At 41.3% G+C, this 14993-nt stretch overlaps 1 protein-coding gene across 1 annotated transcript in view; it reads left to right on the top strand.

The window, feature by feature from the left end:
* Positions 1 to 14993, top strand: part of prodhb (proline dehydrogenase (oxidase) 1b) — a 139002-nt gene that overhangs the window by 111107 nt on the left and 12902 nt on the right. The window contains exons 9-11 of the mRNA XM_060907456.1: positions 9465 to 9557; positions 11984 to 12130; positions 14275 to 14450. Coding sequence (XP_060763439.1) covers positions 9465 to 9557; positions 11984 to 12130; positions 14275 to 14450 — 416 coding nt within the window. The remainder of the gene's footprint in view (positions 1 to 9464; positions 9558 to 11983; positions 12131 to 14274; positions 14451 to 14993) is intronic.

A 14993-nucleotide genomic window follows, 5' to 3' on the forward strand; every position in this document is an offset into this window, starting at 1 on the left:
GCATTAACGAAAGATTCTGATTGGTTTATAGTTGCCCACAATCTCAAAATGGCTGCCTCCTCCAACTTCAGCTCCTCTTAAGCCCATATTATTAAAAGTTAAAAGATACTGTTATGCGGTCTGTTCTTTCTCTATAAATTCCATGATCGATTACTTTATATATTTATCTATTTGTGGTGATTTTGTACAAAAGTTGCCTTATCCTTTAAGCTGGTAAATAATATATTTATTTTTTTCTTTACCAAATTCTAAGGGAAAACCGAGGCGAGCCGCCATTTTGAATCCTTATTCACGGCTGTAATGCAAATTGCTTCCTCCTCGGTATACAAGTGCACTTCCATGGCAGGAAAAAAACTACATTTTGCCGCCTATGTACAAAGTCCCCTATTTACAACCCCGATTCTAAAAAAGTTGGGACAAAGTACAAATTGTAAATAAAAACAGAATGCAATAATGTGGAAGTTTCAAAATTCCATATTTTATTCAGAATACAACATAGATGACATATCAAATGTTTAAACTGAGAAAATGTATCATTTAAAGAGAAAAATTAGGTGATTTTTAAATTTCATGACAACACCACATCTCAAAAAAGTTGGGACAAGGCCATGTTTCCCACTGTGAGACATCCCCTTTTCTCTTTACAACAGTCTGTAAACGTCTGGGGACTGAGGAGACAAGTTGCTCAAGTTTAGGGATAGGAATGTTAACCCATTCTTGTCTAATGTAGGATTCTAGTTGCTCAACTGTCTTAGGTCTCTTTTGTCGTATCTTCCGTTTTATGATGCGCCAAATGTTTTCTATGGGTGAAAGATCTGGACTGCAGTCTGGCCAGTTCAGTACCCGGACCCTTCTTCTACGCAGTCGTGATGCTGTAATTGATGCAGTACGTGGTTTGGCATTGTCATGTTGGAAAATGCAAGGTCTTCCCTGAAAGAGACGTCGTCTGGATGGGAGCATATGTTGCTCTAGAACCTGGATATACCTTTCAGCATTGATGGTGTCTTTCCAGATGTGTAAGCTGCCCATGCCACACGCACTAATGCAACCCCATACCATCAGAGATGCAGGCTTCTGAACTGAGCGCTGATAACAACTTGGGTCGTCCTTCTCCTCTTTAGTCCGAATGACACGGCGTCCCTGATTTCCATAAAGAACTTCAAATTTTGATTCGTCTGACCACAGAACAGTTTTCCACTTTGCCACAGTCCATTTTAAATGAGCCTTGGCCCAGAGAAGACGTCTGCGCTTCTGGATCATGTTTAGATACGGCTTCTTCTTTGAACTATGGAGTTTTAGCTGGCAACGCCGGATGGCACGGTGAATTGTGTTCACAGATAATGTTCTCTGGAAATATTCCTGAGCCCATTTTGTGATTTCCAATACAGAAGCATGCCTGTATGTGATGCAGTGCCGTCTAAGGGCCCGAAGATCATGGGCACCCAGTATGGTTTTCTGGCCTTGACCCTTATACACAGAGATTCTTCCAGATACTCTGAATCTTTTGATGATATTATGCACTGTAGATGATGATGTGTTCAAACTCTTTGCAATTTTACACTGTCGAACTCCTTTCTGATATTGCTCCACTATTTGTCGGTGCAGAATTAGGGGGATTGGTGATCCTCTTCCCATCTTTACTTCTGAGAGCCGCTGCCACTCCAAGATGCTCTTTTTATACCCAGTCATGTTAATGACCTATTGCCAATTGACCTAATGAGTTGCAATTTGGTCCTCCAGCTGTTCCTTTTTTGTACCTTTAACTTTTCCAGCCTCTTATTGCCCCTGTCCCAACTTTTTTGAGATGTGTTGCTGTCATGAAATTTCAAATGAGCCAATATTTGGCATGAAATTTCAAAATGTCTCACTTTCAACATTTGATATGTTGCCTATGTTCTATTGTGAATACAATATCAGTTTTTGAGACTTGTAAATTATTGCATTCCGTTTTTATTTACAATTTGTACTTTGTCCCAACTTTTTTGGAATCGGGGTTGTGTACAAAATTGAGTCATTCAGGATTCAGCCATGTTTTTGCTTGGCGTTAGCAACAGTTACAGGTTTTTAGCTTTCTCCTGAAATGTTTTATTTTATTTCTTCTTCCTCAGGGTAGTAAAACTCGCTTTCGCTGTGAAGATTGTCGTTATCGCTATCCATGCTGTAAAATTAATGCTATTCTCCTGAGAAATGCTGGCAAAAATTTTTAAGATTTTTGATAATCTTATAAATAAATCTTTTAAAAAGAAATACATTTTGACAAAACATGCTACTATGTTTGTTGTTGTGAACGAGCGAGTCGCCAGAGGTCCATAACCGGGGTCCGTAACTGGGGTCCGTATCGTAGGATATGGACCTGCTCGCCAGCCAATCAGAGCGCAGGATTTGATGGAAACCAGACCGCAAAAAAAAAAGATTATTTCGATTAATATTCACAGCTTTCAAGGCGAACCTCGAAAAAACTGAGTCCCATCCAATAAACAATTCACATTAACTGAACTGAAATTGACACTCACGTTTCTGACTTTTTAAAATATCATTCCGACCACTAAGATCTCAATATTTTTCATCAAAACAACTCCGGTGATATTCTAAAATAGTTATTTATTTACATGGATCAATTTGATTTGGAAAAAAAATAAGTAGGTAAAGCTATGAAAACTCACTTCAAAGTCTCCCGTGAATCATAACATCAAAACTAGCAGACGGAAAATTTTTCTGAATCCTTCATCAGAAACAGTGAGAGCGAGAGAACACCCCATAAAAGTTATCTGATTGATATTCACGAGTAATCCAGTTGGAAACCGATCAGAAGAGAGGGAGAGAGCCTGAACGCTTTCCCATGACTCAAAAAGAAAAGCACTGGCAGTTTCCCGACGTCACGCGAGCTGAGTTTTTTTTTACTCTGTTGTAGCAACTTCAACCTGCCGTTACTCCCAAAGAACTGAACAGATCTTAACCACATACATTTCTTTGGAAAGCAGAGATAAAATATTTTTAATGAGAGTATTCACGATGGAAAATATTCAAGAGTTAAGCAGTGACCGATTTGGAAACTTAGATGAGCGTCTGCATGGACAATTTTCACAGAATGTGATACGTATACTTCTAATGTTAAAGGGATCCTCCAGCAGATTGATTTTCAAACTTATTTGATGTAACATTAGTCATAGATTTCAAAAATCCAACTTTCATTTTCAGTGACCAAATAGTTTGAGAAAAAAAGCATTTTTTTATTTTATTTATTTATTTTTTTTAGAATACCGATTGAGCTTCCTGTGATAACGGCATTTGCGATGATGTCAGGTAGTGGTCGCTTGCAACAGCTTCAGTCGCCTCAGTGTGTCTTTAGTACGAAATTTCTACTAAGTTTATGTTTTAGTATGGCTTTAGCATTCTAATTCGAACCAGAATATCATGAAGATGAAATAGTGGATTACGAGAGTGATTCCAGCAGAGAAAATAATGACAAAACAGAGCTCAGCTCAGAAGATTGTGCATCCAAAGAAGTTTCATCATGGTGGAGTTGTAGCCAACAATTGTTCTGAATAATTTTCTTATCTAGAGTATAGTAGAACATACCTGAAGCTCAATCAAAATCGAATGCTCCGTCTCTTGATTTGTCAGTGATTGTTCTTTAACATCAATGTTTTCTTTATCACCCGTATTTTCTTCCAATATACACTGAAGAACTTAGAACACATCGGAATGCCGATTACAATTCAACAGGTAAGACACCGATAATAAACTACAGAGTCATGGTAGATTTTTTTTCCCCCCTTTGTTTGTCTTTTTGTGTTTGTTTTTGGTTTGAATGTTTTGTCCGCCGGTTGTGGTGTAGCTCCCGACCCAGTTTTGGGTGTCGGTTTCCTTCAGGTCTCGGTCCGCCATGGGTGATGCTTGTGCTCCTTGCTATGGACTGCAGTGAGTTCGTTGCTGTTTTAACATCAGGGTTGTCCAGCGCTCTGTGTGGCGGTGCTTCTGTGCTCGCTTTGTGGATCAATGACGCGGTGTTTCGGGTGATGGTACTTGGTGGTGTCGCGGTGGCTATGCAGGCAGTGTGGGACTTTATTTTTGTGTGCATTTTGGTGGGACTGTGGGTAGCTATGCCATTGGAATTACATTCTGATCCTTTTTTGGTGGTGGTTTTTTTTTGTTAGTTTTTTTTGTAATTGTAAAGTGATCTTGGGTGTGAGAAAGGCACGACATAAGTTGAACTAATTATTAATTCTTCTTCTTAATAATAATAATAATAATAATAATATAGAACGAAGTCGAAACTAATCTCTCGGTGTTCTTGTCTCTCTTGACGTTCAACACTGCATCGGTGGACTTTTGGAGTTGAACGATGGGCAAATATTGGTGGCACAGCATCGTCTTTTAGCTTTCTTTTAATTCTAGAAATCCTTGTTAATCTTGCTTTTAGTTCCATCGAATCATCAAAACAGGATGATGTTCTATGTTCGGAACATAAGTAGGGCAGGGGCGGCACGGTGGTGTAGTGGTTAGCGCTGTCGCCTCACAGCAAGAAGGTCCGGGTTTGAGCCCCATGGCCAACGAGGGCCTTTCTGTGCGGAGTTTGCATGTTCTCCCCGTGTCCGCGTGGGTTTCCTCCGGGTGCTCCGGTTTCCCCCACAGTCCAAAGACATGCAGGTTAGGTTAACTGGTGACTCTAAATTGACCGTAGGTGTGAATGTGAGTGTGAATGGTTGTCTGTGTCTATGTGTCAGCCCTGTGATGACCTGGCGACTTGTCCAGGGTGTACCCCGCCTTTCGCCCGTAGTCAGCTGGGATAGGCTCCAGCTTGCCTGCGACCCTGTAGAACAGGATAAAGCGGCTAGAGATAATGAGAATGAGATGAGATAAGTAGGGCACCGCAAACAGGTTGTTTTGAGGTCTTCTAATGGTGTGAATCCATTTCTTGCGAATAATCAGGCGATTCTAGCCAGGTAAATGGTGAAAAGATATCTTCTCGTCTTTCTTTTTCGCATCATTGTGGCATTTATATGCTACACAATGATGGCATAATTATTTAAAAACTGATAAATGCGGTAAAAATACTTTGTAAAACTAGCGAAACTACGATGTAAACAGGGAATATAAACAGCTGAGTTGCTCCAAGCAACCACTACCTGATGTCATCTCAGACGTCACTACCACAGGAAGCCCATCTGGTATTCTAAAAATAAAACATTTTTTCTCGAAAACTATTTAGTCTCCGTAGTAGATTATAGTAGATTTTTGAAATCTACTATTAATTTTACATAAAATAATTTTGAAAATCACTCCACTGGAGGATCCCTTTAACATTAAAAGGTTGACATGATCCAAGCAATGTACAACTTAGAAACTATAACGTGCCAAAATAAAACCACACCATCCCTAGCTATCTAACCTCAAACTCCCTTTTATTGGATGCATCTACAGTGGTGCTTGAAAGTTTGTGAACCCTTTAGAATTTTCTATATTTCTGCATAAATATGACCTAAAACATCATCAGATTTTCACACAAGTCCTAAAAGTAGATAAAGAGAACCCAGTTAAACAAATGAGACAAAAATATTATACTTGGTCATTTATTTATTGAGGAAAATGATCCAATATTACATATCTGTGAGTGGCAAAAGTATGTGAACCATTGCTTTCAGTATCTGGTGTGACTCCCTTGTGCAGCAATAACTGCAGCTAAACGTTTGCGGTAACTGTTGATCAGTCCTGCACACTGGCTTGGAGGAATTTTAGCCCGTTCCTCCATACAGAACAACTTCAACTCAGGGATGTTGGTGGGTTTCCTCACATGAACTGCTCGCTTCAGATCCTTCCACAACATTTTGAATGGATTAAGGTCAGGACTTTGACTTGGCCATTCCAAAACATTATTCTTCTTTAACCATTCTTTGGTAGAACGACTTGTGTGCTTAGGGTCGTTGTCTTGCTGTATGACCCACCTTCTCTTGAGATTCAGTTCATGGACAGATGTCCTGACATTTTCCTTTAGAATTCGCTGGTATAATTCAGAATTCATTGTTCCATCAATGATGGCAAGCCGTCCTGGCCCAGATGCAGCAAAACAAGCCCAAACCATGATACTACCACCACCATGTTTCACAGATGGGATAAGGTTCTTTTGCTGGAATGCAGTGTTTTCCTTTCTCCAAACATAACGCTTCTCATTTAAACCATAAAGTTCTATTTTGGTCTCATCCATCCACAAAACATTTTTCCAATAGCCTTCTGGCTTGTCCACGTGATCTTTAGCAAACTGCAGACGAGCAGCAATGTTCTTTTTGGAGAGCAGTGGCTTTCTCCTTGCAACCCTGCCATGCACACCATTGTTGTTCAGTGTTCTCCTGATGGTGGACTCATGAACATGAACATTAGCCAATGTGAGAGAGGCCTTCAGTTGCTTAGAAGTGACCCTGGGATCCTTTGTGACCTCGCCGACTATTACATGCCTTGCTCTTGGAGTGATCTTTGTTGGTTGACCACTCCTGGGGAGGGTAACAATGGTCTTGAATTTCCTCCATTTGTACACAATCTGTCTGACTGTGGATTGGTGGAGTCCAAACTCTTTAGAGATGGTTTTGTGACCTTTTCCAGGCTGATGAGCATCAACAATGCTTTTTCTGAGGTCCTCAGAAATCTCCTTTGTTCGTGCCATGATACACTTCCACAAACATGTGTTGTGAAGATCAGACTTTGATAGATCCCTGTTCTTTAAATAAAACAGGGTGCCCACTCACACCTGATTGTCATCCCATTGATTGAAAACACCTGACTCTAATTTCACCTTCAAATGAACTGCTAATCCTAGAGGTTCACATACTTTTGCCACTCACAGATATGTAATATTGGATCATTTTCCTCAAGAAATAAATGACCAAGTATAATATTTTTGTCTCATTTGTTTAACTGGGTTCTCTTTATCCACTTTTAGGACTTGTGTGACAATCTGATGATGTTTTAGGTCATATTTATGCAGAAATATAGAAAATTCTAAAGGGTTCACAAACTTTTAAGTACCACTGTATTGGATAATTAGGCATTGGTGCAAGTTTTAATGATGGGTGCCAATAATTTTAGATAGGTCTAGATTAACGCAGCAATACAAAGTAAAAAGGATTTTGGACTTTGTGTATGTTGGTTTAATTAGTAGTCAGCAGATGAAGCACTGCAGTGGAAATCCTCTTCCCTGAATATTTACTGAATTAAATTGTCCTTGAGTGAAGGTCATGTTGTATGTGTGAAACACAAGATCCACTTTTTAGTAAGGTATTCAAGTGTGAATGAGTAACAACCCTCGCTTTTATATTGTATAACCCTACATGAGTAAGCAGACCTTGACATCTTTCATTCATTACAAACATCCTTCCTTTAGAAACGACACCCACAAATCATAGTCAGGGACAGAATCTTCCTTAGAGTAGCCTCTCTTTACTGGATTTCTGTTCAGTGCGGAGTTTTAAGGTTTTATCACTGCGTTTTAGAGCTCTGCGTTTGTCAGCAGTTCCACAACAAGGCCTCTTCAGTCCTCATGCCAAATGCTCTTGTTGGCTCCAGAGTGCTAGTTAAAGTTGAAGTCACACAACTGACCGCAATATACCAAAGATGCACACAAAACATAAGTGGCTAATACCACCACAGGTAGTTAAGACACAGCTGGCCACTTCACCTAAATGTAGCATGATTAGCCATACTCCTCTAACGGTAGCCAAGACGCTATTAGTTACTTCCTGCAGAGGTAGCCAATACATGATCAGCCATTCTCCCGCAGTGTAGCCAGGATACGATTGTTGCTTACCCCAAACATAGCCAAGATGCGATTGTCCACCCACCCCAGACATAGCCAGTACATGATGGTCCACTTCCCTCAAATGTTGCCAAGACCCGATTGTCCATGTTTCCCATAAGTAGCGAAAACCAGATTGGTTACTTTCCACAAACATAGCCAAGACAAGATCATCCCTTTACTCCAAACATAGCCGAAACCTGATCGGTTGTTTTCCCCAAACATAGCTAAGGCAGGATTGTACAGTTCTCCTAAACATAGCCAAGACCTGATCGGTTGTTTTCCCTATACGTAGCCAAGACAGGATCATCTGTTTACTCCAAACGTAGTCAAAACCTGATCGGTTGCTTTCCCCAAACGTACCCAAGACAGGATCATCTGTTTACCCCAAATGTAGCCGAGACAGGATCATCCCCTTACTCCAAGCATAGCCAAGATCTGATTGGTTACTTTCCGCAAACATAACCAAGACAGGATCATCCGTTTACTCCAAACAAAGCCAAGAACTGATCGGTTGCCCTCCCCAAATGTAGCCAAGACAGGATCGTCCGTTTACTCCAAATGAAGCCAAGAACTGATCAGTTTCTTTCCCCAAACGTAGACAAGACGGGATCATCATCAGTTTACCCCAAACAAAGCCAAGACCTGATCGGTTGCTTTCCCTAAATGTAAACAAGACAGGATTGTCCATTTACTCCAGAGGTAGCCAAGACCTGATTGGCTGCTTTCCCAAAAGGTAGCCAAGACAGGATCATCCGTTTACCCCAAATGTAGCCAAGATCTGATCGGTTGCTTTCCCCAAACGAAGCCAAAACAGGATTGTCCATTTACTCCAAACGTAGCCAAGACCTGATCGGTTGCTTTCCCTAAATGTAGCCAAGACAGGACCATCCGTTTATCCAAAACGTAGCCAAGACCTGATCAGTTACTTTCCCCAAATGTAGCCAAGACAGGATCATCCCCTTACTCCAAGCATAGCCAAGATCTGATCGGTTACTTTCCGCAAACATAACCAAGACAGGATCATCCGTTTACTCCAAACAAAGCCAAGAACTGATCGGTTGCCCTCCCCAAACGTAGCCAAGACAGGATCGTCCGTTTACTCCAAACGAAGCCAAGAACTGATCAGTTTCTTTCCCCAAACGTAGACAAGACGGGATCATCAGTTTACCCCAAACAAAGCCGAGACCTGATCGGTTGCTTTCCCCAAATGTAGACAAGACAGGATTGTCCATTTACTCCAGAGGTAGCCAAGACCTGATTGGCTGCTTTCCCAAAAGGTAGCCAAGACAGGATCATCCGTTTACCCCAAATGTAGCCAAGATTTGATCGGTTGCTTTCCCCAAATGAAGCCAAAACAGGATTGTCCATTTACTCCAAACGTAGCCAAGACCTGATCGGTTGCTTTCCCTAAATGTAGCCAAGACAGGATCATCCGTTTATCCAAAACGTAGCCAAGACCTGATCAGTTACTTTCCCCAAATGTAGCCAAGACAGGATCATCCATTTCCCCAAAACATAACCAAGACACAACTATCCACTTACTCCAGATGTGGCAAAGATGTTACTGTCCACTTATCTTAAATGCTACACTGACTACATTGTGCTGTCATTTTTAAAGAAACATGACTAAGCCTCCTACTTGAACCATTTTGTTTTCTTCTTCCTGATTAAACAGACAGGCCATCTGGAGCCCCTGCTGAAGAAATTCACTGAGGAAGAGGAGAAGCAGATGAAGAGGATGCTTCAGAGACTCGATGTACTTGCTAAAGTGAGTCTTGAAGAAAGCACCACTCAAAAGATACACACTTCCTCCATGTTCACTGTGGACCAGCAGGTCCGGTGATGGTCCCATATTCAGAGCCTGACTTCATTTCTGACAAGTTAATCTGTAATGTTCGGATAATATTATTCGGTTTATAAATAGAAACAGGCTTCTACCAGAAGGTCACTGGTTCAAGGTGCACTGTCTTTAAGGGTCAAATTGGGGTCGCTTTTTTCACCACTCTGCCTTTGTATGTACAGAAACACAGAGTGGCTTCTCGAGACAAGTCAGTTCAGCACTGGAGCTAAATTCAATTCACAAGATGAAATTAAATTATTAAAAATGATTAAAAATGTAAAAGTCAGTGGCAGATGAATTGCAGTTCCACCGAAGACCTGAAACTGAACCAAATGAGTGGAAATGGGATCGACCCCAAGCTCATCTCCCGACTTGGCTTCAGGGAGTCCATAAATATTAGCACTTTTCATCTCCTTATATAGTGTCTGAGTCAAGTTAAAAATATTAATTTAAAAATATGCAGATGGATTAAATAGCAGAGCGAGGATTAGAAAGCTGTGATTGTTATTTGGCTTTGGTTAAAATCCATGTTCTGTTCAGGTTCACATCCCCAAGTTAGTTTAGAATTTAAATTATGAACATTAAAGTAAAAACCAGGGCTTTGAACCAGAATTTTTTTCCTATTGGTTCGTTCCGAACAGAAACGGAATTTTAACGTTTCCGGTTTTGGGTTCCACCATTAAATAGACGTTCCCGAACCGGTTAGAACAAAAAAATTTCGTTCCCGGAACGGTTAATTACGTTCCCTGTCAGCTGTTTAACAAATGGCTATAAAATTATGTCTCTGTCTCATCCAGCTTAAGCCAAATGTAGGCTAATTCTATTACAACCTTCATTAAATAAGACAAGAAATAATTCAAAACAATTATTATTTCAAATGTTGGCGATTTGGATTCTCAGTACGTCTTCCCATCTACACAAACAGAAAAAGTGCCAAAAATGAAAGATAATTCGTTTAGTGTGTTACCAAAGGCTAGTCAGGCCCTATGCACTGATAGGCTAACAGAGGTTAACGTCATTTAATGTTCGCGAGCCTCTCATTAACGTGGACAAATATATTGATATCGTGTTTGAAATTGACGTTTCCGAATAACGATAGACTGCAATATTTACCTCTTATTTAAGATGTGGAGACGTGATAGTAGCCCACCCTCCCGCTCTCTCCATTCAGTCAGCGAACGTCACACAGGAAGTGAACCCCAGCGGGTCATAGAAACTTGCGCAGGAGAAGAATGACTTTTTTATTTGTAGGCTATGGAAACTTTGAGGAACGAAATAAAAACCGGTATTAACCGTTACCATTATTTTTAATAAGCGTTTCTGTTCCGGAGCATAAAAAATAATAAAGTTTCTGGTTTCGTTTCTGTTCCATGTGAAATAGAAAAAGTTCCCGGTTTTCGTTTTCGTTCCTTCAACCGGTTCAAAGCCCTGGTAAAAACTAGGGGTGGGACTAGATTAAAAAAAATAATCTAATTAATTACAGGCTTTGTAATTAATGAATCTCAATTAATCGCACTACCGTATTTGCCCCAAAAGCAACATTTATTTTATGTAACTAAATAATATGTGAAGAGTTCAAATAATACACAGACATGATTTTTAGATTCAAGCTCATTTAATGGCTGTAAACAATAAATTGCATTTCATTTTGCAATAGTAAACAAAGGTAAGGTCCCTGTCCAGAATTGAAGAGACTAAAGTTTCAGTGCCATTTTACTAACCATTTTAGTTGTTACCTTCTGGATCACACACCGCGATCTGCAATACATCTCGTAGACCCTTGTCTTCTACCACCGATAGCGGTCTGCAGTCCAGGGCGATCCACTTGGCCAGCATGTTCGTTAAATTTTCCGACGTTGCCCTGCACATTTTCTTCTGGAATCCAGCCATTTCTTCGAGTTTGCACTGCTGACCAGAACTGCTACCTCGAGCTGCAGCTGTTTCAGTCATCGCGGTGACATGCTTGGCATTTAAATGGTACCGTAAAGTTGACAAGCTTCTGTGATGAGCAAACTCCTTTCTGCACAGTTTGCAATAAACTGTGGTTTTATCAACAGTTCCATCGGGTCGTTTTTTGGATATAAATTTACCGTCCAGCAGACCCGGCGCGCTTTCAAGCTCCATTGCTGTAACTGGAACTGTGTGCGTCAGTATATTTGTCGCACCATAACACGGTGCACTAACAACGGTTCCGGGTTGTTTGGCATGCAAACTGCGATAAAATGCGTTAATATTTTTAACGAATTAATTTGTTTGAAATTAATTAATCTTAATTAACGCGTTAATGTCCCACCCCTAGTAAAAACATGTGTGTGTGTGTGTGTGTGTGTGTGTGTGTGTGTGTGTGTGTGTAGCATGCAGTGGAGAACAGCGTGAGGCTGATGGTGGATGCAGAGCAGACGTATTTTCAACCCGCCATCAGCCGCCTGACTTTGGAGATGCAGCGCAAGTTTAACCGAGACAAACCGGTCATCTTCAACACCTACCAGTGCTACCTGAAGGCGAGTCACTCATACCCCTTTTCCACCAAATCAGTTCCAGGGCTGGTTCGGGGCCAGTGCTGGTGCTGGTTCAGAACTCGTTCAACTTGCGAGCCAGCTGAGAACCAGTTTGCTTTTCCATTGCTCGCGGTGCTAAGAGAAGCCACGTCATTACGTCGCTGTATACGTCGCTACGTTTGCTTAAACCTTGGCGCAAATATCGAAGCAAAAACAACGCGGAAGAAGCAGCAGCAACAACAATAATAATAATAATAATGGATGACTTCGCGTTTGTACAGCTGCTGCTTCTCGGCGCTTAAAAATGGCGATCTTTCGTGGTCTTGTTATTGTTGTTGGTCTTAACAACTCCCCCCCGCTGACGTAAGCGGTTCTTTCCTCTGGCCCAGCAGAGAGTTGGTGCTAGCCTGGAACCGGTTTTTCTGGCCCCAGAGCCAGTTCTTTGTCAGTGGAAACAGAAAACCCGGTTCCAAACTAAGCACTGGCCCCGAACCAGCCCTGGAACTGCTTTGGTGGAAAAGGGTCAACTGAGACACACACAGAGATATATGCATAAACAAGCACACATTCACGCATGAAGACACACAGATGATTCTACAATTTCGTCTAAACCAGGGATTCTCGACCTTTTCCACTTTGAGGCCCACTTATTCATACTTGTAACGAATCAGGGCCCATTAAAAAGATCTCCAATTATTTTGGCTCCTCTATTCTATTAGAATCTAATAATCTATTGTAAAGTGTATTAATGGGATCCAACATCACTCCCTGGTACGGATGGGAGTCCAGGAATTAAATAAATACAGTAAAAACAAACTCTTTTTTAATTGTAGGAATTGCATAAAACTGTATGGATGTGCCAGAAACCAAACCATGCATGCAAGACATTCTCAGTCAGAAGGGATTAATGATCCAAAAGTGGAGTCCGGTCCATTAACACAAGAACTTACTGCCATGTTTGTGTTCAGCAAACAAGCAAATTATTAAAACCAAGAAGTACACTCAAAAGAAGTGGATATAGAAACCACTCAATGGGATTAGATCCTTACACGCTACCAAAGAAGGATTTTACCTACGAGTTGGAAAATTATCCATCTATTGAGTTCCCTGACATCTCAAACTATCTGGTGCTGCAGACACCGTTCTACACGGACACACCGATGAAAACCTGGAAGAGCACAGAGGCATATAACTTTTTATATGTGGCTGGGTTAAAGATCTGAGGATCAGGACACTACAAGATAGACGGCAGGAGACGGATCGAAGTGCAGGAAGCGTGTTTATTAGCAGACGTGATATTTATAAAAATGAAAGCAAAGCGGAATCATAAAGCAGAGTATTTAAACAGCGTTATAAACACGGCTAGAAACAAACGTGACCGTGATAATGATGATGCTTCGCAAAGCCTCTGTGAAAACAGCGTCCATATCTGTGTGTGCTGATTGCGCTTAAATCAGTATCAGGTGTTTCCCATAATGATTAGGTCCCAAGAGTGCACACAACAGAGCACGGGCGTTCAAGCTGCGCCAGATTCAAGCGCGCAAAGGCGTGACAGTCAAGTGTTCAGCTGCTGTGTGACCACAAATTTTAGCTCACGTGTATATCGCCAAGAAAGTGCCTCATTTTTCATCGATAACCCATCGCAAAGCATCGCGAGCTGTAGTGTGATTGTAGCTTGATGAGGCGGATGTGACGTCGGATGCAACTCAGCAATTGTACCCTACTACGAGTAAAAATGAGCTTCAACTTGGTGGTGGTGGGGAATTCGTGGCCCACTAGATGGCGCTTCGCGGTCCACTAATGGGCCACAGCCCAGTGGTTGAGGAACACTGGTCTAAACTACGTTAATTTAAATGGCGCATCACATATACAGGAGACATATGGTTCCTTAGTTGAAAAGCATCTAAAGAGTTCTAGCTTGAGTGTACAAACAGTAACTCCACTTTGCATCGTTGCACTTGTTCTACTGAAACTAGTTTTGTACACTGCTCTCGTCTCACACATGACACACTTCATGTAGCTTTGAAAAAGGCATTGTGATTTGTTCCAAGCGTATGCATACAAATGGGATGGGGGAAAAAATCTCGATTTGATGATGCCAAACCAGCTGTTGTAATAAATCTGAGCACAGCTGTCTGTCCTTGCAGGAAGCCTTTGAGAATGTGTGTGTAGACATTGAGCTGTCGAGGAGAGAAGGCTGGTGTTTCGGAGCTAAGCTGGTACGGGGGGCGTACATGCATCAAGAGAGGAGCCGAGCTCAGGAGATCGGCTATGAAGATCCCATCAACCCGGACTACGAATCTACAAGCCAGATGTACCACAGGTGTCGGATTAGCATCACTTCATAACATCTGGATGTATGCATTGGAAATATGACTCACCTTTTAAAATGCTTTGTAGTGCAGATTATATTAAAAAGCGAATTAGCTAGTTCGCTCATCTGACCATAAGGCCGACGAGCTGTTGCCGTGGCGTGGCGTCCATCTGTCCGTCATCTACAATTCAGTTAAATCGTACCTCCTCCATCAGTTCTGCACGGATTTCCATTCCCATTGTTTTGTTTGAAAGAACTCCATCACTCTGCACAAAATGAGCTTGGTCGTTGTTTTGTCAAATTTTTTTGCTAATGAGTTACTCATTAGGCCAAATTAATTAATTTTCCAGGCTTCTCACTAGAATTGTATCTCCTCTCTCATCCGATTCTGATCGATGTTTTAGGTAGATCTTCCCTCGAGGGACAAAACTTGGTCAGTTTATTTTCAGTTAAATCGTATCTCCTCCCTCAGTTCTCAATGGATTTCAGTTTTGATTGTTTTGTTTGAAAGAACTAGTCCTTCTCCACAAACCTTGGCTGTTGTATTGTCAA

Source organism: Neoarius graeffei, chromosome 24 (assembly GCF_027579695.1).
Source record: "Neoarius graeffei isolate fNeoGra1 chromosome 24, fNeoGra1.pri, whole genome shotgun sequence".
Classification (NCBI taxonomy): Eukaryota; Metazoa; Chordata; class Actinopteri; order Siluriformes; family Ariidae; genus Neoarius; species Neoarius graeffei.